The sequence below is a fragment of the Echiichthys vipera genome (assembly GCF_963691815.1).
Source record: "Echiichthys vipera genome assembly, chromosome: 3".
NCBI lineage: Eukaryota > Metazoa > Chordata > Actinopteri > Perciformes > Trachinidae > Echiichthys > Echiichthys vipera.
The window spans coordinates 8,208,176-8,231,497 of NC_139828.1; the positions used below are offsets into that span (position 1 = coordinate 8,208,176).

Genomic DNA, 23,322 nt, shown 5'->3' on the forward strand with positions numbered 1-23,322 from the left:
ATGAATCTCTTCTCAACCCTTTGGAGATTAATTATTATACTTCACAGTTTTCCCGTCAAGCGTGAGTGTTTTCAGTATCCATCCATTCCTCAACATTATAACTATAAACTTGTTTCACTGAGAAACTACTACAGTTTGGTAGCTTTTGCGGTTTTGAGCTGTTAACCTCGCCTCTGCAGCTCTGACCGCACTGGTGAAGTGAAAAGGGTTTTGATTTCAAATAATCATAGAAAGACTTTCTTTTTCGTCTGCAACCTTTCTTGACACGAGTTATTTTGAGTTATTATTAATATGAGTTATTAATGCAAAGTGGGGATTGACAATAGAATGGAAATAGAGGGACGTTTGTCTCACGTTCACATAAAACATCTATTTTACTGTAACTTAGTTCTGTAGGAAATGCTGCTACATTTTTAACACTGTTTCAATTATCGCTCCTTATCACTTCTTTAGTTTGTACTTATTTTATTTAGTCATTTTTTGGAACATGTTAAAATAATACAAGCACAAAGTAAAACTCTTAAGCAATAAAAACGAGGAAAACAAAGAAAAAAAAAAATCAATAACTCAGGTAATACAAAAAATAAGGTTTAGGTGCAAAAGGGAAGAAGAAGAAGCTCATAGTCAAACCTGGGCTATGGGGCCGACCAAAGTGTTATTCTAAACAAATCATAATTATTTTGGTTAATATTGAGTTCATGTTTATTTAACTCAACTACTCGCTGACTTTAGAAATATCATGCATTTAATGAACTTTGTGTTTTGTTTTTTTAAACTTGTCTATTCAACAGTGGATTCAAATGAAAAACAAACAAATAAAAAATATAATATAAAAATATGTATATAATGTATAATTAAATAAATATATATATATGATATACTGTATATATATTTAAATAAGCGGATGAAGATGAGATGAGATAAAGAAATAATAAATAAACATATTAGACTAAGATCAATTCACATAAAACATCTATTTTACTCAGTTCTGTAGGAAATGCTGCTACATTTTTAACACTGTTATCATTTATGGCTCCTTATCACTTATTTAGTTTGTACTTATTTTATTTCAGTATGCTGCTTAACTGCACTCTGCTTATTGTTGTATATTGTATAAACCTACGCTTAACCACAATGTCTGTTGCACTCTGTCACACTTAGTTATTGTTTGATTTATTTCATGTTAGCTTTGTTTTTATTTGATTATGTTTTTATGCTTATTGTTACTCTGAACCTTTCCCACCTTTGTATTGAAACTGTTGCACAATAATTTCCCTCGGGATAAATAAAGCTTCTTGAATCTTGAATCTAATCCTTCATTTTAAACACAACTCCTCACTCTTTGTACTACTGCTGTGAAAACCTCGGTGTGTGTGTCTTTTCTGGACAGGTCGCCCTCTGGCTCCCGCAGGTTGCCAGCGCTTCAATGGCCTTGGCTACCTGACAGTTAAACCAGCTCCGCTCTTCCTCCTCGGCTCAAACCTGACGGTGTACTGCCACAGCGCAAGATGCCACAGGAGGTAGGCCTGGTGTAAATACGAAAGAGTGTCCGGGGTGATGCAGGACCTTTAACCCCCCTGAAGGGCTTTAATTTGCGGTAATGAACCGCTTGCTCGCCATTATCCTGCTTATACACGGCTACTTACTAAGGAAATAAATCATTTGACACAAAAGCTTGATTTAAAATGACTTTATTGACTTAATGATCAGAATGCAGTTATCGACTGAGTGTTCAACAAAGCCGTGTATTAAGATAAAATATAGTAATTTAGTTGTTCTCTTAATTTTCAGTTTGACAAGTGAAGTTAACGTTTTTTACTTTGTTGAATGATGAAGGTAATGCCCCCACATATATAATTCTAAATATATTTCTATATATATTTATGTATATATATATGGTGTTGTGTTGTGTGCGAACCCTCTGACACCCCAGAAAAGGCTGAAGAACTTTAACAGTAGTGAAATTGAGGTGTTAAATCAACCTTAAAACAAAAGTTAACTTATTTTTATGGTTTTAATGGTTTTACAGTACAATCAAAAACATGTATTAATAAAACAAATGAAGAAATCTAATATAGAGATATAGTAATCTATAATATCTAATAATGTAAATGTCATTATATGATTAAGATGTGATTTTTCTCAGTGGTTTATTGTCATATGCACAACAATTACTCGATTTTGGGCTCCTTCCAGAAATGTTTATTAAATATTTATATTAAAAAAAAAGAATCACCGAACAAAATGGGAATTTTAAATATAAACATAATGAGGTGTAAACAGTTTGTATAAGCAGTAAATATATAAAGTGTGTGATTGGAAAAGTGAAGAGTTTCTTTGCGTTGGACAAACTTTTGTTTTTAACTTGGTCATCGTGCGTGAACAAATTATGGATATGAACATAAATAAGATCAAATGTGTTTGTATATCTCTTGTTGCATGAGGCTCAATATGATGTATTGTATTTGTACACACATCTAGTTTATAAAAGTTTATAAAGATGTGTTAAAATAATAAAAATGTTCCCGTCTCCCAGTTCCAAACTGTCCCTGGAGCTGAACGGTGCAGCTGTGAATTCTTGGACGAGGCTAAACTGCACCACAGCGATGTTCAGTCTGGTTAATGTGCGGACGCCTCGATCTATCGTGCTCTGCAAGCTGAAGAGTTACCAGCTGTCCAAGATCGTCGGAGGACTGGACCTACAGGGCGGGTGTATGTACAGTTGTCATATCAAAGGTCATACAAAGTTCAGATTGTTGAGAATGTTTTCTGGGGAGGATTCATGTCCAGATTACAGGGTGGACTTCAGTTCTGCTAGTTTTATGTCGTCAAAGAGGAGAATCATCAGTCTGTCAGATATACGCAAGAGAAGAACGAACATACAGAAAAAACAAGGACGCAAAGTCAACACTTAAAGTCAAGTCACTTTCAAAGACGTTGTTTTGGAGGCAGTTTTTCCTTTAACGCCTCCCAGAGGGCAGTAGCTGAACGACATAATGTGCAGGGTGAGAGGGTTCAGAGACGTCACATTTCCTTCCTTAAACAGATGCCACATGCAGAGGCGGATTCATGCATACGCTGGCCTAGGCCGGATTGGACAGGCTATTTAAAATTATCTTCATTTACTACACTGGGAAAAAAGCTCTGCTCCTATTAGGACCCTTAAATAAGGCATTGATTGGACAGATATGGGATAACCAATCAGCTGCCATCATGTGGCCAGGTTCATAAGGTCAGTTTTGTTGCTGGGCTTGTTTCTACTATTCTGTTGTATTAACTGTCTTAACATATACGTTATATTCACATTACTATAGATATTATTATAGTTACTGTCAGGCTTTGCTTGCATCTCTGGAAGTGTGTCTGTCTGTCTCTCTCTGTCCATCTGTGTGTCTTTCCTCTCTTTCTCTCTCCTTTTCTTCCTCTCTCTGGTGCAGACAGATGTGCGTCCTCCGCAGAGCTGGGTCTGTCTGACGTTCCTGTCTGTTATAGGGAAGGTTTTCGTTGCCACTGTACTCTACGGGGGAATTGTTGGGTCTATGTAAGTCATAAATAAGTCATAGAGTGTGGTCTTTACCTACTCTATAAAGTGTCCTGAGATAACTTTTGTTATGATTCGACACTATAAATAAAATTGATTTGAATTGAATTGTCAAATGACGCCGCGCCCAGGCAGTGTGAGTACAAACAGGCCTGGCCAACGGGGTGAGAGGGAGGGGGGGACAAGTACCCTAAAGCATGGGGCACGGTACGGGTGGATAGTGTGAGTGCACCCTCAGTGTTACCAGACAGTACAATGTCAGAAAGGAAATGTGATAGCAGAGCAGGAAACAGAAAAGCACAACAACTGAAAGAACAACAGGACCAAGATCAACTATAGGAAATTCCTTAATTGACAAGATTCTTTAAGGTTAAGGTTAACAGGTCTTCTGTTCTAGTGGGTTTTTTTCTGATAAAGCATGATTAATAATGTGGGGGGGCCGAACAAACAGTAGCCTAGGGGCCCATGACCACCTAAATTCGCCACTGGCCACATGGTATCAGGTGTGATATGACTGCCATGTTCTTTTGTAATGTACCACACTAAAGCCATATTGTCAAATTGAAATCATTTATTTCAAACACAAAGCCTGTTTTTGATTTCAATAATGAAAATTTAAGCTTATAACGATCGATTTGTCGTTTTAGAAGTGAAATTGTATATGACTCGTATAGGCTAGACCAGGGCTGCCCAATCCTGCTCCTGGAGAGCCACTGTCCTGCATGTTTTAGGTTTCTATCTGCTCCAACACACCTGAGACTAATGATGTGCTCGTTATCAAGCAGCTGAAGCTCGTCACAGGTTTGATCATCATCATTATAGTCAAAAAGCATTGACTGATATTAGGTTTGAAAGCAGGAATTATAATAAAAGTGCTTCAATAATGGTTGAAACTCACATGTTTTTCCTGTAGAATGAGTAAATAAATGTGTTCAGAAAGTATCAAAAAACGCAAAACGCCTAAAACGTAACATATAAAGGATTCAGGATTTATTCTTTATCGTCTCTTTTTGTCACAGAGCAGTATATAGACACAGTTTTTGTGTTTCTAAGCAAACATACAAACATGACAGTGGTTTTCTGTCATCTGTGCCTGAAGTTCCTCCAGATAAACCTGAAAACATCACCTGCGAAACGTCGAGAAGCTCAGATTTTATAGACTGCTCGTGGAAGAGGGGACAGGAAACACACGTCCCGACTGCCTACAACATCTCCATCAACAGGTACGGTGTTATTACTTATAACCTTTCAGGTCAACGTATGCTTTGAACAACAGCAAAACTTACTTTTAACATTTCATTATCAGAGAAAATGGGACCCAGATGCTGCTGCATCAGATCCAGGATGCTGACGGGATCGCGTTACCCCGAGCAACCATCGATGAAAACACTAAATACCAGATGATTATCACTGCTCACAACCACTTTGGAGCGTCGCAATCTGCTCCATTCATCCTCTGCGTAAAGGGTATAGGTAAGCTCTGGTTTCAGTCACACTTAAACACGATTCATGAAGGAGGGTGCATCTAAATAACGTTTCCTTTATATGAATTAAGATAAGATCAATGTACATGTTACGGCAGCTCAGAGTTTAGAGAAAGCAAAAGAAAAGTAACAGTGATAAGAAAGAACAAGATAAAAAATGCAAATGATACATCTCATCTCATTTCATCTTCAACCGCTTATCTGGGGTCGGGTCGTGGGGGCAGCAGCTTTAGCAGGGGACCCCAAACTTCCCTTTCTCGGGCCACATTAACCAGCTCTAACTGGGGGATCCCGAGGCGTTCCCAGGCCAGTGTGGAGATATAATCTCTCCACCTAGTCCTGGGTCTTCCCCGAGGCCTCCTCCCAGCTGGACATGCCTGGAACACCTCCCTAGGGAGGCGCCCAGGGGGCATCCTTACTAGATGATCCTGAACCACCTCAACTGGCTCCTTTCAACGCTAAGGAGCAGCGGCTCTACTCCCAGTTTCTTACAGATGGCTGAACTTCTCCCCCTCTCTCTAAGGGAGACTCCAGCCCCCCTCCTGAGAAAACCCATTTCGGCCGCTTGTACCCGCGACCTCGTTCTTTCGGTCATGACCAAACTTTTATGACCACAGGTGAGGGTAGGAACCGAGATCGACCGGTAGATCGAGAGCTTTACCTTCCGGCTCAGCTCTCTTTTTGTCACAATAAGATTAAATTAAATGGCGTTACACATTAGAATAAAAAGCTATATACATTTTTTGAGAAAAAGACAAGAAATAAAAGAGAATAAAGAGATAAAAAAAGAACATTTGGTTGTTGTTTTTTTAAATAAATAAACCAAACAAAGTAATGAACAACAAAACATTTGACCAATTTAACATGTCCGAACAGGAGTATTAAGAAGTATATACGTATCTAATATACCCCTTCTACACACTCCTTCTACAAATCAATAATCATCTATTGACCTCCATTACATAATGTAATGTTTAGACCTGATTGCTCATTTTATAAATATTCATTAACGTGTAAATACCTACATTTTCCCATACATACTACATCCGAGTGTAATCGTCATAAAAATGGGTAAATAATGCAAATGTGTTTTAACGCTCAGGACTTTTCAGCGCCTTTATTACACTTTGTACTTCATGAAAATCCCTTTCTTATACCTGTTTTTAAACTTCATTAAATTATAATAAAGTAAGATTTAGAATTTAAGGGTATATACATTAGAATAGGACAGAACAAAAAAGCTACAACACACACAACAACAACACACAATGTGTAGCATTACTCATAAATGATACAAAAATATATGCAAATAAAGAAATCAGCAGGAGATGACACAGGATATGCAGTCATTGCACTGTAAGTGGTGGGTGATGGAGTTATGTTCTGATAAGTTAATTATTAAGTATTTTCTCAGAACTGTCGCGTTGTTCTGTCGTCACAGTTTGATCTGATCAGCAAACGGTTTCTCTGTTTCTGTAAAATCTCTTTGAAGTGAACAATGGACCAAATGTTATCGCTGTTTATTTATTTATTTATTTTGGGCACGTCAGTTAGATAAATCATCATCACACATTATCTTAGTTTACAATTCACTTGACCGAAACGGAAAGTGGGAGAAGCAAAAGCTTACAGGGGGCAACTGGAAAAGTGGGTAGTCCTCCATTTGAGAGATCGGTGGTTCGATCCCCAGCTCCCCCGGTCAACATGTCGAAGTGTCCTTGGGCAAGACACTGAACCCCGAATTGCTCCCCGTGCTGCGCATGGGTGTGTGAATGTGGTGTGAATGATTAGATTAGATGGTTTGTAGATGTCCACTGCCATCAGTGTGAATGTCTGTGTGAACGGGTGAATGTGACAAACACTGTGAAAGCGCCTTGAGTAGTTAGAAGATTTAAAAGGCACTTTATAAGTACAAGTCCATTTACCTAGTCCCGCCCCGTTACCCCCAGAATACATTATGTCCATTATGCTATTGTTCTGATGAACTTTCAGTGCACGTTTAGAAGTTCTGACATCTGTTGCATCAAAACTTTACTTTCTCAGACATGAGTATCTGTCTTATTTCTAGTTTTGGAGTTATTTGGGTGTTGGATAATCACTGCCACTTGTGTGCACGTGTCTTCTACGTCGGTGTTTATCAAACTTTGTACCCGACCACCTCAGAAAATATCAGGCTCTCTCAAGCACCACCACTCAGACCAATGTTAAAATACAGCAGCGTAGGCCGACACTATTCAGCTACAGATAGCAAGGTTTATTCCTAATCAGAAGATTATTTATTGTTGACTGTCTTCGCCACAGCCACGCTGTAGGAAGGAAACGAAATCAGTCTGATCGCAGCCTCCGGTCCCTGGACTTCATCTCGTTTGCCATCCCGTCAGTCCGTACTGAGCTTGGCAAGAAGAAATTTTCCTACGCTGCGCCTGCAACCTGGATCAAGCTCCAGCAGAGGCTGAAGTTGTCTAGCTTTATTTCTTTAGGGGACTTCAAACTGCTTGTAGGAAGGCTGTTGAGACAGTCTGAGGGGGTCTGCACTTGTACATAACTTAACTTGACCTTAACTTGTTCTTTGCCCTTTGCAGTTTGTGATGTATTTTTTTACTGTTTTACTGTTTGTGTTGTGTGTTGTGTCTCCTGTGTGTTCAGTTAGTCTGTAACTTTGTGTTTTGCTGCTGTCGACCTGAACAGGTCTCTCTTGCAAATGAGACCCTGGGTCTCAGTGAGATTTTACCTGTATAAATAAAGGTTAATAAAAAATAAAAACTACTCTCGTCCATCACAGTTTAGCTCGTAACTCATTAGCGTGACTACGTAGCAGGCAGATATTGAAATAAAATATGACAGGAAATGCTAAACCTTTTTCACATTACATTTTACAGATCTTAAAAGTATTTTCTTAGTATTATATTTATTTAGTAATTAATGTTTCCTTTTTTTATTTGGGAGATTCCTTCGTGTACCACCAGAGAGAGCGTGAGTACCACCGTTTTGAGGACCGGTCTTCTCTGTGCTTTTGTGTTGCAGTGATACCAGAGACCCCTCGTATAATGCAGATAGAGTTTGGGAATAACTCCGTAGCAGCCGTGTTGCGATGGAAAACCTCTGCCCCCTCAGAGCATCTCAGAGCCGAAGTCCGTCTCCGCACAGATAACGGCTCCTGGGTAAAGTGATGATAGATCTGTGGTTATTTGCAGCATCGGCCTTAAATCAGGCCGGAGACTTAACATCTGGATGTTTTCTAGGAAGCGGCAGAGGCAGTTGAACTCAGTGAGGGTCTGATACACGTGGACGGACTGAGGCCTCTGACTCAATATGAGTTCCAGATGAGAACATGTAAGTCGCCATCAGGACTGGCCAACGCATCCAGGTCAAACGCCAGCAGAAGGTCGTTCTGCAGCAAATGGAGCCCGTCTGTGGGGGGAACAAGTCCTGGAAAAGGCAAGCCCACAATTCTTACAGAGGCAATCTGAATGCATAATATGATGCATGATTACGTCACTGATGCATGATTACAGTTTTGTGGTTAAACTTATCTTTAGGTCCATCTCAGCAGCTGCAAGTGTGGAGGATGTTAGGCACCGTGGGGGCCAGCGGGCAGCGGATGGTGACTGTTTTCTGGAAGGTAATGTGTCACAGCCATTTATTATCTCTATATGGCTTTTATGTAACGGTGATATGATCTTTATTTATATGGCACTCATCCAAACCAAGTGCTTCACACAAGAGGAGAAAAGAAAAGACAAACTGTCCTGAAAGAGAAACATACAACAGTTCAATTTTAGTTATAGTGCCAAATCATAACAAAAGTTATCTCAAGGCACTTTACACATAGAGCAGGTAAAGACCACACTCTATGACTTATTCATGATTAACAGAGACCCAACAATTCCCCCATGAGCAGCAGAATAAAAAACAGAATATGGAGGGATTGGGGAAGTCAAGCCAAGTTTATTTATGTTGCACAACTCAACAGCAAAGCAATTCAAAGTGCTTAACAGAGAACATTTAAAAGCATTTGAAAGAAACACATCTAAATCTTTAATGCCTTGACCGTACTGCCCCGAGCTAATCCGTGTTAGCCACGAGCAGATAGTTGTAGATACAAAACTGTCCCATGCCTTATTTGATGAATGTAAGTGCCGAAAGAGACCATGGGATGATTTTGCGCCAGAGTTACACTTTAATTGACAGATACGACAGTGGTGTCAATATTCTCGTCTAATTCCTGGCAAGAAAGAAAGCATTCCTTTAAAACATACTTACTGGATGTTGTCGAAAAGTAAAAGTTACGTGACGGATGGACTTCTTTCTCAGCCTCCATCTCCAGAAGATTACAGCGGCGCCGTGCAAAACTACACTGTCATTCTCGGTAATGACCTGAAACAGGAAGTGACCTGTCGTGCTGCTTTGAGCCGGTGTTCACTTCCTGCACCAGCAGAGGTCCAGATACTAAGCATCAGTGCCGTCACCTTGTACGGGACGTCTCCACCGGCTGAGGTGCCACTCAGACACTCAGGTACGGGACAGAAGATAAAACGTGTTTAGGTTTTAAAGAATAAAGTGTGATAACGTCTTGGTTTCTAACTGTTTAGATGAACTTGGACCTGTTTTGAGAGAGCTGGCACCTGCAGCTAATGGCAGCGCGGTGTTTGTCTCCTGGTCGTGGCCGAGGAACAAACACCAGTCAACACCTGGAGGAGAAACTCTGCACTTTGTGTTAGAGTGGACAAGTGTACCTGCGGCAGAGCTGCAGTGGCAGAGAGTGGCTAAAGATCAAAACAACACTTTCATTGCAGGTACACACACACAAAAACCTGGTATAACAACGTTAAAAAGCCACAAACTGCTTTATCCACCACATGGCTCAAAACATTTAGAGGTGAAGCAGCGGCCTCTTGTGGGCAGATGGTGAACTACTCAAGTTTTTCTCATTTTAAGGATTTAAAATGAAAGCTCTTAATAAGTCTGCAGTCAACGTTCATAAGTTGGATGTCTGTGAAACATAGTGGAGCTCATGGTGACAGTGTTTCCTGTATTGCTTCAGACCTGACTGCAGGTGTGAGGTACAACATCTCTCTGTACGCTGTGACCACCAGAGGGGTCACTGCTCCATCATCCGGTCTGGTCTACTCCAGAGAACAGAGTAAGAGTCAAACACTTCCCCAGAAACTGTTCATTGAAACAATTTTAAATTTTATGTTCAACACCTGAGTTTACCATGTTATAGACTTTGAAGATTCAGACAACACATGGTATCCAGACTGCACATCCTCTCTCTCCGTCTGTCTTCAGAGCCACTAGCTGGTCCCGACATGTCAGTCCTGGTCCATGAGGCCAGACGGATCCAGATCCAGTGGGACGAGCTGCCTGTAGACAAGCGGAGAGGCTTCATCACAAACTACACCATCTACCTCCACATGCTGGACTCCAGCAACATAAACCTCAGCGGTGAGCGGCTACACTGTGTCGTCCTGTGTGTGATTGTCTCATTTATGTGAACTGAAAATTAGTCAATCACAGGAAAATGAATCAGGAGCCATTTTGATAATTGATTCATTGTTTTTAGTCATTTTCTCTTGCGACAATGACAAATAGTCACTGGTTAAAGGTCTAGAGGTCTAGAGTTTGTGAGGATTTGCTGCTTTTCTTTCTCTTATTTGATGGAAAACTGAATATTAACAGTGTAATGTTTAGCTCTAATGGGAGAAAGCATTTTCGTAGAGCAAGCACAGTCGTTTTGTTGCTCTAATTGGTTGTACGTCTATCTAACTGCGACCCAAAGCCTTTTTCTCTGCACCGTTGATAAACGCCCCTCGGAGAAGGCCCAGACTAATGTGAGGAATAGGCAACGCAGAAACAGAATATCGAGTCATATTTGATCAACTGCCTGAAAACCTGCACTGAACGGAGCTGCAGACCTGACCTAGTCTCAAACCCGCCCCACATGCGATTAACAGTTCTGATTGGTCCGCGAAGTGCAGGGAAATCTGTCTGAATGGGAGAGGGGCCAGACGTATCAAGTATCAGAACAAATAAAACATGACTTTGGCAGATTCGTCTGGTTTGCAGGCTAGAATATATTTTAGTTTTTAGACTTTACATTTTAAACACAGGGTTCCTACAGGTGCTTGCAATCCTTGAAAATGTCTGAATTTGAATGTTGTGTTTTCTAAGTTTGAAAAGATCTTGAATTTTTATAGTATTTGAAAATGCTTGAAAATGTATCCGCATTCCCTTCGTTATTACGAAACACAATTTTAAATGTTTATAGCATAATACCTTTTAACGTTTTAAATAAAAAGTGAAAAATAGTTTTCAATATGTATTTATTCCTAGAAATATGCAGTTTATTACAGCTGTAAGGTGCTGGAAAAGCTTGACAATGGACCTTAAAGTGTCTGAATTTGATCTTGGAAAACAATTAATCAGAAGGAGTTTGGCAGATCAGTTGATAATGAAATAAAGTTTAGTTGTGAATGGGTAGGCGGCTCTAAATTCATCATGTAGAACATTTTCTTTAAAAATCCATTCACCTGACGGCAGCAGAAAAGTATCCTGTTGTAAAAGCAAAACCATTTGCCTGGCTGGATGTTTGGAGGAAACGCAACTTTGCAGTGAGTCGTTTCCTGTTCTTGTCTTTATGGTACTCGTCACATTATACGTGTGTGTGTGTGTGTGCACACGTGTGGGAAATTATATAATGCAGTAGTGTGCGTATGTTGTGTTTCACAAACCTCTGTTACATAGTGGAAAATGTGCAGCCAGCATTCCACTGAGGCCTCCCACAAAGCTTCAGCGCATCAGCGCATCAGCGGGTATTTCACCTCTCACTTCCAGTAATGTGGTGAACGTCGAACGTCAAACAGCAAACGGATGGTTGCATGTTTTAGTCTTTTGTAGGTCTTTGTTAAAACAGTCAATACCAACATGAGAAGTAGAGCCAAGTGGAGAACAACAGAGGTTACAACATTGAGAAAAAGCATTTATTCTCTTATTGTAGTTGTTGTTTTGTTATTTTGTCAGCAGGTGGCAGATCTGAACAAGCAGCTATTTTACCTTTATCCTTTCTCAATAATATTTGGGGTTTTCGAGATGATCAACATGTTATATTGAACACTGCTGCATTTCTTGGTAAAGTTAATAGTCGCTTCCTTGTCCTCGAGGCAGCAGCTGTGGGTTCAACTCCGACCTGCGGCCCTTTTCCGCATGTCCCCCTCTCTCTCTCACCCAATTTCCTGTCTGTCCCATATGATAAAAGGCTTGAAAAACAGCCAAAAGAGTCCTGACAATATCAAAACAGTGGCATTCAGATTTATGTTTCTTTAATGATCTGTCTTTTTCTGCTGAAGGATGAAGCGTTTCATTTGAACTGACATTTCTCACATTTGTTCATTACACGTGTATTAGTCAAGTTCAACTTCATTTATACAGCATTTTATAACAACCGCAGTTGACCAAAGTGCTTAACAGATACAAAATACCAACTCAAATGAATGTATAAACAGTAAGAAATGAAGAAACAATGAATATATCATAAGTAAGATAATTGTAGGTGTAAAGGGGGTCAGGCTCGACCTGAAGTGCCTTAAAGGTTTAGTGTGAGCAGTTTTTATATGAACAGGGACAGCCGCCACAAAAGTAACTATGTGTGTTATGTCTGTTGTGTTTCTGATGTGAATTATATTTGGTATTTGTTTTTTAGAAACAGAGAAAGACACATTTGCTTGTTTCGTCTCAGAAAGCCTCTTGTTGTCCTTGTTTAAGTTCTCGACACATGAACAAGGACTGCAGTTGTTCAGTGAGCACATTAGATGTCTTTCTCTGTTGATGAGCACATTAGATGTCATCAGTTTCAGCGTGCCTTCGGTCTGGAGCTAGAACTGACTACGACCACGAACAGGAAGCCATGTGGTGACATGCACACATGCAACCATGCGGCTGTTACTAACCAGACTGCCTCACACACTATTTCTGGAACTGCAGTGTAAAACACCTGAGAGATACTTTTTCCTCTTTTCTTATGTGACATGTTGTGTGTGTGTGTGTGTACAGGAGTCACTTCATCTTGAGTTTTAAGTCGTATTCTCATCTTTTTTGCAGTAACTTCATTCTCAAAACATAAATCATCACATTATATTATGTTGTAATGCCTTTATCTACATGTTCTTGGGCTCTCCTGCAAATTGAAGTTCTTCTCAACCAAAGAGTTGAGATCAGGTCGAGAGTGAGATGTTAGCACACTTAACTTCAGTTTTCATATTTTCCAAAACAATCTACCCACAAGATTCAACTCAATTTTTCAATTCAATTTTATTTATAGTGCCAAATCATAACAAAAGTTATCTCAGGACACTTTACAAACTAGGTAAAGACCACACTCTATGACTTATTTATGATTTACATAGACCCAACAATTCCCTCGTAGAGTACGGTGGCAACGAAAACCTTCACTTTAACAGGCAGGAACGTCAGACAGACCCAGCTCTGTGGAGGACGCACATCTGTCTGCACCGGTTGGGGAGGAAGAAAAGACAGTGACAGATGGACAGAGAGAGACAAAGACAGACACAAAGACAGAGAAAGACACACTTCCAGTAACACTAATAATATCTATAGTAATGTGAATATGACTTATATGTTATGGCAGTTAACACAGCAGAATAAACGAGGAATGCAGTTGTTCAGTGAGCACATTAGATGTCATCTAGAAGAAGATCCACCGAGCAGCTGTTCTGTAGCATCACACGATTTGTGGCATTTGCCCAGTTGTCATAAAATGTTTTCTTCTCCTGCATGATTGAAGATATATTATTAAACAGTAATTAAAAAGTTTAGAGCATGGGTGTCAAACTGGTCAAGTTAAGGTCCGCTGTGGCTGCAGGTTTTCATTCCAACCAATCAAAAACACACCTGGTCCAACAAGTCAACTGTGTGAAGGCAGTTCAGGTGATTGAATGAGTCGAGTCAGGTGTGTTCCTGCTTGGTTGGGCTGAAAACCTGCAGCCACAGCGACCCTTTACTGGATCAGTTTGACACATGTGGTTTAGAGATTGAGATTGTTTATATTGTTTCCAAGATTAAGAATTCATTTCCAATCTCAACAAACCGTACAACGCTACATTTCAACGCTGAAATTCTACAAAGTATTACAAAATCTGCCTGATTCTAGAAACTTAATTAAGAGAGTTGCTCAAAAGGCATATTTTTAAACATAAACGACCACAATAACAGCTAGAAGTGGCGCACAGAGAGCTCAAAACCTTCCCAAGGCCCCGCCCTGTCCCGCTGCTTCAGCCTTCCTGCAGGGAGTCTGGGGCTCTTGTTGTTCTCATCAGCAGATTTAATGTAGTTTAACATTTTTATGCAGACGACGTCCAACTTCATGTCTCATTTAATTTCAGCAAGGCTTTAAGGTTAACTACTCTTATTCTTTTTTAGCTGTTAGGGACAGAAAATACTGTGATGTATTGGGTCTCTTTCCTCTGCTGTCCACCCCAATCTGCGTAATTTAGGGTCAATATTCGTTTGACACCGATCTAAAGCCGCTGACCCGATCTTGTTTTTTCCACCTCAGTCGATGCTTAACATGCGTTCATCCAACCTCACATTGACTTATTGACTACTCACTTAGTATGTTAGCTAATGATCGTCTTCAGTCAGTCCAGGGGCCGTATTCACTAAACATCTTAAGGCTAAGAGTCGGTTCTAACTTGCTGATTTAGGAGTAACTCTTAAAAATAAGGGGTGCACCAGGACTGCACTTTGTTCCTGTGTCATTTCATGATGTATTGTGTTCCTTCTATGATTGCCTTGTTTGTTGCTTTATGCCCTTGTGAAGCACTTTGTGGCTTATGTCCCTGATGAGCAATACAAATACTTATTTACTTCCAACCAATGTCATGTAGAGATGTTCTGATGACATCTTTTTTCTTCATGATACTGATCCGATACCCGTTCATTGACATTTTTTTTATATATATTATTGTTTATTTGGTAATTATGGCTGTGATATGGTTGCTATGATAGTGTATGTACGGTGGCCTGGCCTGGCTCAATTTTGTTTAACATGAACAAATGCATACAGAGAACTTTCTAGTTCGACAGTCAGACGTTACTGGAAAAGAACATCAATGATTCACTTTAAAGTAAACTTCTTTCAGCGATAAATTTACATGTTATCGGATCAGTGCAGCCTGTGTCCTCCGCTGTGGTATGGTGTAATATTCTTACTTATAGGTGAGATAAATGTAGGTTTTGTGTTATTTTACCATGTATTTTATTCATTTTCTTTGTAAGATAGAGTCTTGCTTTTCACTTTTATGATTAATACTTTCCTTCGATCGTAGATATGGATACCAGTATTTAAGGCAGTATCAGACGCATTTAACTTTCTTTATCAATATTGGAAGAATTTTTATTTCATGACATTGATCGAGTAGTTTTTCCGCATTCCTGCTGACGGACGGACGGACCAAACTGAAAACCTCATCAGAGGTACTAAACGTGCTGCTATAATAAATAAAACCATGACTGCCTTCTGCTCCTCTGCAGAGACGGTGTCTGGCTCCGGCCCCAGACGGATGTGGCTGGACTGTCCTGAAGGCGCTCTGGCTCTGCAGGTGACTGCATCCACCTCCGCCGGAGAAGGACGGCGGGGGAACCGGATCTGCTCTCAGCCTGAAACCCCTGCAGGTCAGCCTCCTGCTGCCTTCACGTGCCAACATTAGAAACATGAACCTGTGAAGCCTGTAATGTGAAAGCATCTCGCCTGTGACTGTAACTCAAAAGCATCAAGTGGGAAGATTAAAGAGACTTTGTTTTCTTACTCTACTAAACCGTTGTGTCTTTCCCTCGTCTCCTCTAGCTGGCCTGGTGATTGTGACAGTTTTCATCGTCACCGTCTTTATAGGGATCATAGTCAACCTGATGTGCTGCGGTTGTATGAGGGAAAGGTACTTTTTATTTATATTTTATTTATTTATGCTTCTATTTAATCTGTTTCGTGGAAAACAACAGTCATCACAACAGACATCATCCAATAATAGTGAAAGTCAAACAACAGTTATTTCCTTTATGTCCTCTAACTGATTTTCATAGGTTTTGTTTTACTAGTAACCAGGATGGATGCCACTGTGGCTGATTTCATGAAATGCCACACCACATGAGCGCATGAACAAGAAGCCACGCGATTAGCATGAACAGAAACTCGGTCGCAAAGATTTTACTGTGGTCAAATCGACATATACGGTATATATATATGTGGTCAAAGCAGCCCAGTGTGAGAGCAGGTGATCTATGTGTAATAGTTGTAATGTCACTGCTGTCCTCAGAAAACTCTGTACATTTTTCATCATTACTGCTTTGATGAGAAACTGTCATCATCAAAACTGCAGCTCTGCCTTTTTAAAAGCTGGTTGTCTTTCTTTCTCAGGGTCAAGCAGAAATGTATATCCTGGGGCTTCGATGAAAACTTACCAAAACCAGGAAACAGTAACGCCATCAGACTACTGGAGGTATTCAAAGCAAAGTAATGTGTTGACATTTATACTTCCCTCTTTTTGTGTGAACTGCTGTCACCAAAACACCACCAGCTCAGAGCTGCACCAACACCAGGCTGGTCCCAGAGTAAGGTCTCATCATGCCCCTTTTTCAGGTTCATACTTGTATTTTGGGTTTTCTACTAAATCAATCCATCTGACATCAGATGGATTCATTCATTCATCTTCAACCGCTTATCCCGGGGTCGGGGTCGCGGGGGGTGCTGGAGACGATCCCAGCTGACATCGGGCGTGAGGCGGGGTCCACCCTGGACAGGACGCCAGTCTGTCGCAGGGCATAGAGACGAACAGAGACAGACAACCATTCACACCTACGGGCAATGGATTGATTTGCATAATTCTCATTTGCTCAGCATATCTATCCGGTAACTCTCGGTTGGAGATCTTTTGGGAAATACTGGTTGCTGATTGGATAAACCATCTGTCTATCACCAACATACGGGCCAAATCAACCAATCAGATCAACAAAGCATATGACGTACTAACCGACCGTTGAGGCAAAGCAACATGTCGGTAAAGGATTAAAGAATCTTTTCCTCTGAGAAAAGCCTCCAGTGTCGTTTTTTGCTCTTCTTTCAAAGAAGATGAAACTTGCTCGATAGCTGCGCTTATCTCACCTGTGGAAGCCGCCATGTTGTTTACACTGAACAGTCGTCACATTTAAATCCGCCTCAAAACCAACGCTGATTTGACATTCGCTTCGCTTGATTCCTAATATACCTGTATTCACCCTCTGTCTGATACGCTCCATTTCAGCGCCTGTTTCTTTGAGACCACTTTCCTGAAAAAGCCCAGTCTGCTCTGATTGGTCGGTGTCTCTGCACCGCCATTGCAGCTGGGGAATAACTGTAACAACACTGCAGCAGCACTTTCTACCTAGATATAATAAAAGTTGTTGTTGTAAAGTGACATCACAACTGTACAAAAGTCCTGACGGCTCATTTACAGACACAGTTAATGAATACAGGCTGTTACTGTGCAATTATATGTGGATGTTGGAAGAAAGCTGGTTGCAGCTCAGTGGTGCATGAAGCCAAAAAAGTACAACTGCCGCGTCTAAAATGACCCGGATGATCATCACTGCTTCCACATCAGACTTCTTCCAGCCGAGCCGGCTACTTCTGGTTTAGCGCTCCGGCTAACTTGAATGAAAGTTAAAAGATTTAATCGTGCAGCTTATCTACACTTTCAGACGTGGTGCTCTAAAAAGAAATGTAAACACTGGATTATAAATGTCTCTTTCACCATGTAAGTCAATGGGGGAAATGCCTTTTAGGGCCACTGTTTAAAATTAGCTTTGCCCGGCATTTTCTTTGTGGGTTGAGCGTTTTGATGCTTTTTCATCATAAATATAGCACCTCAACCTGCTTTACAATTAAAAGAAGACATTGAAATCTCACTTTTTACAATATGGGACATTTAAAAGAGAAAAAATCAGTTCATTACCATTTTAATTCAGATTTGAAACAGTGTAGTTACCCGTCTGGACTACAGCAGGAAGTGATGGAAGTTGTTACTTTCTGCTTTCATTCTGACTACGTGCGACTTTGCGAGCTGCTGCAAGTCAGAGCCAGAGATCTGATGAGACACTTTTACTTTCTACAGCCATATTAGCAATATATTCATTGCTTCAAATCTAACTCTACTTTATGTTTTCTGTTTGTTTTTGTCACCAGCAGTACGACAGTGAGCCGTCCTTCTCGTCCATTCACAGCGACCCTCCGCTGTCGCCCATCAGTTTGATCTCTGAGGAGGAGAGGGACGACGTGTACCCCGCCATCCACGTCGAAATATCCCAATTTGGCTCAGAACCCACAGCGGAGACGTCTTTCTTGACGTCAGATCCCGTCAGTGTGCTGGAACACGTCAGCTACAAACCCCAGATTTCTGCGGCAGCTCCGCAAGACGAGGAGGTGAAGGCGATGGAAGAAGAGCGGAGGGACGTATCATCAAGTGTGAACGAAGACAGGTTTGTATTTGGAGGATTACTGGGAAGTTTTCTGTCAGGCGTAGAGGTGGATTTTACTGATCCACCTCCGGGCCTGACTCTCAGCTCTGTTAGTGGTCGTTTGTGGCCTAAAATTCCCGAAACGACAAGTGTCTTGAATGGATGCGTCTTACTGGGGAAGAGGGGGAGTGAGAACGATGTGGAAGCAGACTCACCCTCTCTGGATTTACTACAGGGTGAAATAATCACTGCGGACTCAGTGGACACTTGTTTATCTCAGTACACAGCTGAGACAACACTGTCGGGTGGTTATTTCCCCCAAACAGCTGCTGTGAGCTGCGCCGCACTCTGTGAGGCAGAGACGTAGCAGGGACAGACAAAAACAGGACAATGTGCACTACTTAAACGATTTTAAAGAAAGCATTACATCCAAGCAGCACCTCACGTGAAGCGATGACCTCAGAGAAAACCCTGCTTCAGAGGATCTTTGATTATAATCAGCTCTGTTCCAAACAAAGTCAATAAAAAAGGAAATGTTTATATTGTTTTGCAATAGTCACTATATCTATGTTGGCTTTTGGTTTGTTAATGTTAAATAAATAATTGATTGCCTTAATGATCAATGTTTGGGTCGTCAGGTTGGCTTCATCCATCTACGTACCTGCAGCACGGTCGTGTCTAGATGGTAATATATGCGACAGTCTTGCGAGATGGTTCAGGTTAAACGGTCAAAGTAAGGCATTAACCTCGACTGGTTACGGTTAGTGTAGGTGGTCCAGGGTTACCGTCTAGAAACGACCCTGCAGCACTCTACTTACTTACTCTACTTACACTCCACCACTTTGGTCCAGACGGAAATATCTCAACAGCATTTGCATGGATTGCCATGAAATTGTCTAAAGACGGTGAATCCTACTGACTTTGGTGATCCCCTGAATTTTCATCTAGCACCAGCAGCAGGACACAGTTTTCATGTATCCATTGAACAGAGTCCCGGTGCCCAGAGGATGAATCCTGAAGACTTCGGGGATCCTCTGACTTTTACCACTTTCGCCATCATGAGGTTGTTCACAACTATTAGATGGATTGCCATGGGGTTCAGTACACACATCCACCTCCCCCTTTAGGGTTAACTGTAAAATATTTGATGATCCTCTGACTTTTCCTCTGACTTTTCCTCTAGTACCTGTCATTAGGGGCCTGGGCATAGATGAGACATAATATCATCCAACCCTGATCTGGGTGAATGGGGCCCCTCCATCATACAACACAGGCCTGCACACACCATTTATTTTATTGCAGGGCAGGGTGGGATATTTCATAGAGCATGTCTTTCTCTTCTAAGTTTCACTTTCACTGAGAGGAAGCCTCTCTTTCTCAGGAACGGCCTGACCACATTCACAGCTGATAGCTGCCCAGTAAAACCACAGTGTGAGGCCGTATTCACATTTTATCTTAGCACTTAAAGTTCTTAGTTCAGGGTCATTTCTTCCAACCTGTTCCCAAAGCCTCTGAGACCAACTTTTACTCAGGAGTGGGAGGGATTTCTAAGACAAGACTTGAGGGCGGGGTTGACCTTATTGCTATGGATGACATTATGTTCATCCCTTCTCTGCCTACAGTGATTGGCTGAGAGGGAATGAGTCCGTAAGAGTGAATTTATCGTCTGGTGCAAAATCCAGCTGACCGACAGCTAAGAGACGCAGCTGCATTTTTCCTGTGGCCAAACAGCGGAGAGTTGTACCAACTGTAATCTGCGGTGATATTGGTGGTTTTCATTGGTTGGTGATGTGATGGCATCCCTGACCAACTCTACCACGCTCATAATGCCATCTCCATTAAGGCGATACCTTTTTAAAAGCTCACTATCATTTAATCTCTCCAAAATGTTAGTTCGTCCTCAGAAGGACTCCTACGTTTTTCATAGATTTAGATTTCATAGACTTATCTTGAAAAGTCAGGAGTCCTAAAATTAGGAGTTAAACACCCCTTATTTTTAAGAGTTACTCCTAAATCAGCAAGTCAGGACCGACTCTTAGCCTTAAGATGTTTTGTGAATACGGCCCCTGATCTGCTGCCCACTGAGCAGCTCCACTGGAGTAGTTGGGGTTAAGAGCCTGGCTCAAGGGCACCTCAGTGGTGGTAATGAGGGAGGGGCAAGCTATGATATTTCACTCCCTCCCCTGACCCCAGATTCACACCAGTCCGGAGATTGAACCACAACCTTTAGGCCAAAGCGGCCCCTGTTATTTATTAATTCTTAATACATAAAGAACACTTCTACAGTGGCAACACTTCTGCAACAAAAGATCTAGAGGACCAACATTTTAGCTGCAGACTACTACTTTCTAATAAGCAATCAAGTCTGCAGCTATGGAAATTTAAGATGTTACTAAATGGAGTCTTTTCCAGATGGTCGGTGGGCTTCCTGATTAATCCAAGAGCTAAAACAAAGACTACGCTGCTATGATGGAGGAGGATATACAAGAGCTAAGCTGACTTTTTTACAACCTGGCAACTAAAGTTTCCTTCCTCCAGTAGCTCAGTTCATAGGTGACTTGGCTGGGAACCGTAGGGTTGCTGGTTCAAGTCCCGGTGTGGACCATGAATGGATCGTGGACTGGTGGCTGGAGAGGTGCCAGTTCATCTCCTGGGCACTGCCGAGATGCTGCTGAACAAGGCACCGAACCCTCAACTGCTCGGGGCGCCGGTCACTGGCAGCCTCCTCACTTTAACATCTCTCCTTAATTGCATGTAGAGGTCTTGTCTGTGCATGTGTGTGTATTTCAGGCCTGTGTTTGTGTAACATGATTAATAATAAGAGTGAAAAAATTCAATTTCCCCGTTGCGGGATCAATAAAGTAATACTTCTTATTATTATTATTTTAGCTGGCTTAGTGCTGATTTATAATTACAGTTATTTATTAGCCATTAATAAAGTCATCCTTTCAACTTGTTGAACCACCTAAAGCAACATCTGGGAGTTCAGAAGTGTAACTCCTCATCATGCCAGTATCAAGGTGAAGTAGCTGTTCTGTGTGAACTGCTGAAAGTGTTTCTTTAATATCAGGGTATGACCTGTGTGTGTGTGTGTGTGTGTGTTTCTAATCGTGCTTTGTGAGCCAGTGAAGTGACGCTGAGTGTGAAATTATTCCAAAACACTCAGACCAAAGTAAGTCGGGGGGTTTCCCAGTTACAGATAACATTTCACTCACACACTCACCACCTGCAGTTACACACCGTTATTTTTAAGACTTCCTGAGAGTCGTCTCACTTCCTCATTGAAAATCAACATTTCAGGACGGTCTCGTCTTCGCTGACAGAAGTTTGAAGCTTCACTAAACCTTCAGAAGTCTCATTGACTTTAAAAATCATCTCTCGTCTGCACCTGTTTTATAAATCTCGTTGTGTAAAGCTGAAATGTGTTGCAGCTATAAGGAGGAAAGTCCCCCACGCATCACACAGGGATATGATTAAGGGAGTGAGAGACTTTGGGCTGCGTGGAAAATGTGATGATGAAAATACATCTGAGGGGTTGTTGTGTGGTTGCAGCTCCTCCTTTAACAGGTGGTAAACAATCCCAGACACTATCTGAACATGAGCCGGGAGACTTTCCTCATCGTCTCAGAGAGAGTAATCAGTCCTCTCACCTTCCATGAGGGATTCATATGTGGGATCAAACCTGAACTCTCATATCGATCCCGGATCAATCACCTAAAACAATGGTGATCGATCATCCCCATGACAACACTGAGGTAGGTGATTTTTTTGTACCAGGCTAGTTTTTTTTATTTTATTGGAGGTTAAAGTTTATGAACGTGACAAGATGGAGGGCTCTGAAAGAACAGGCTGCAGTTACATCTCACTGCCAAAGAGGCCGCTAGAAACAACATATCTCAAAGTTCCTGAATTAAGACTTTAAATTCAGACTGACGGCAGAAGGTGCCACCTGATCATTCAGATGCACACCTAATATCCTAATATCAGCTCCTGCCCCCAATGGATACGATGATCAACTGTACCAAAACAAACCATCTACCAATGGAAATATTGGTGGAAAATTTCAGGCTTTAAATCTTTCTAAATTTCCAAAAATTAGACTATTTTATAGGGGATACTACTCTACTAATTGTGTGCTACTTGTTCTCTGTAAAGGCTATTAATACATAATGTAAATACTCTTCTAAGCAAAATGTATTTAAGTATCAAAATTAAAGTTGACCTACTCGCTCTGCAGTCAAATGTCCCCTGCCAGTGTTTAACAATTACATATGTATTGTATATATGTTTTTTTTAACATTACTGTGGCATTAATGTATCTGTTTCTGCTGTAGTTGTTGAAGCTAATGTTTACTACCACTGCTTAAAGTGTAACTCCGGCACAAAATCACCCCATGGTCTTTTTCCACACTTACGTACATTAAATAAGCCATCGGGAATATTTTTTGTAACAACTATTAAAGGAGAAATCCGGTAGAGTCGCTAACAGCAGGACGTGGCTAACAGTGATTAGCTCAGAGCAGTACGGTGAAGGCATTAAAACGTCTTTTTTAACCACTAATGCTGCTCAAAATAACACCAAACCTCTGCAGCAGCATGAGAAGAGTCCCTACACATGAGTTTATTAAAAGAGTGTTTTAAAGACTTACCTACTGGCCCCTGTACCAGCTCCTCTCATAGTAAAGTCCATTCAAGTGGATTACCAAAGTCGATCCAAAAGGAAGGAGCCCATTAATGCTTTGTTTTATGTGTAGGGACTCTTCTCATGCTCCCAGATTTCTCCATTAATAG

General features: G+C 41.1%; 1 protein-coding gene across 1 annotated transcript; it reads left to right on the forward strand.

The window, feature by feature from the left end:
* il23r (interleukin 23 receptor) lies at nt 1-22,008 on the forward strand (the record flags this gene model as incomplete). Its single annotated transcript, XM_083910941.1, has 17 exons — nt 1-61; nt 1,391-1,520; nt 2,537-2,712; nt 4,641-4,764; nt 4,848-5,014; nt 8,050-8,186; nt 8,268-8,463; nt 8,565-8,647; nt 9,340-9,541; nt 9,618-9,821; nt 10,070-10,168; nt 10,318-10,473; nt 15,577-15,717; nt 15,890-15,977; nt 16,457-16,538; nt 18,260-18,552; nt 21,963-22,008. The coding sequence occupies 17 exons, from the start codon at nt 1-3 to the stop codon at nt 22,006-22,008; spliced, it is 2,385 nt and encodes a 794-aa protein (XP_083767067.1).
* Between the last annotated feature and the right edge of the window lie 1,314 nt (nt 22,009-23,322).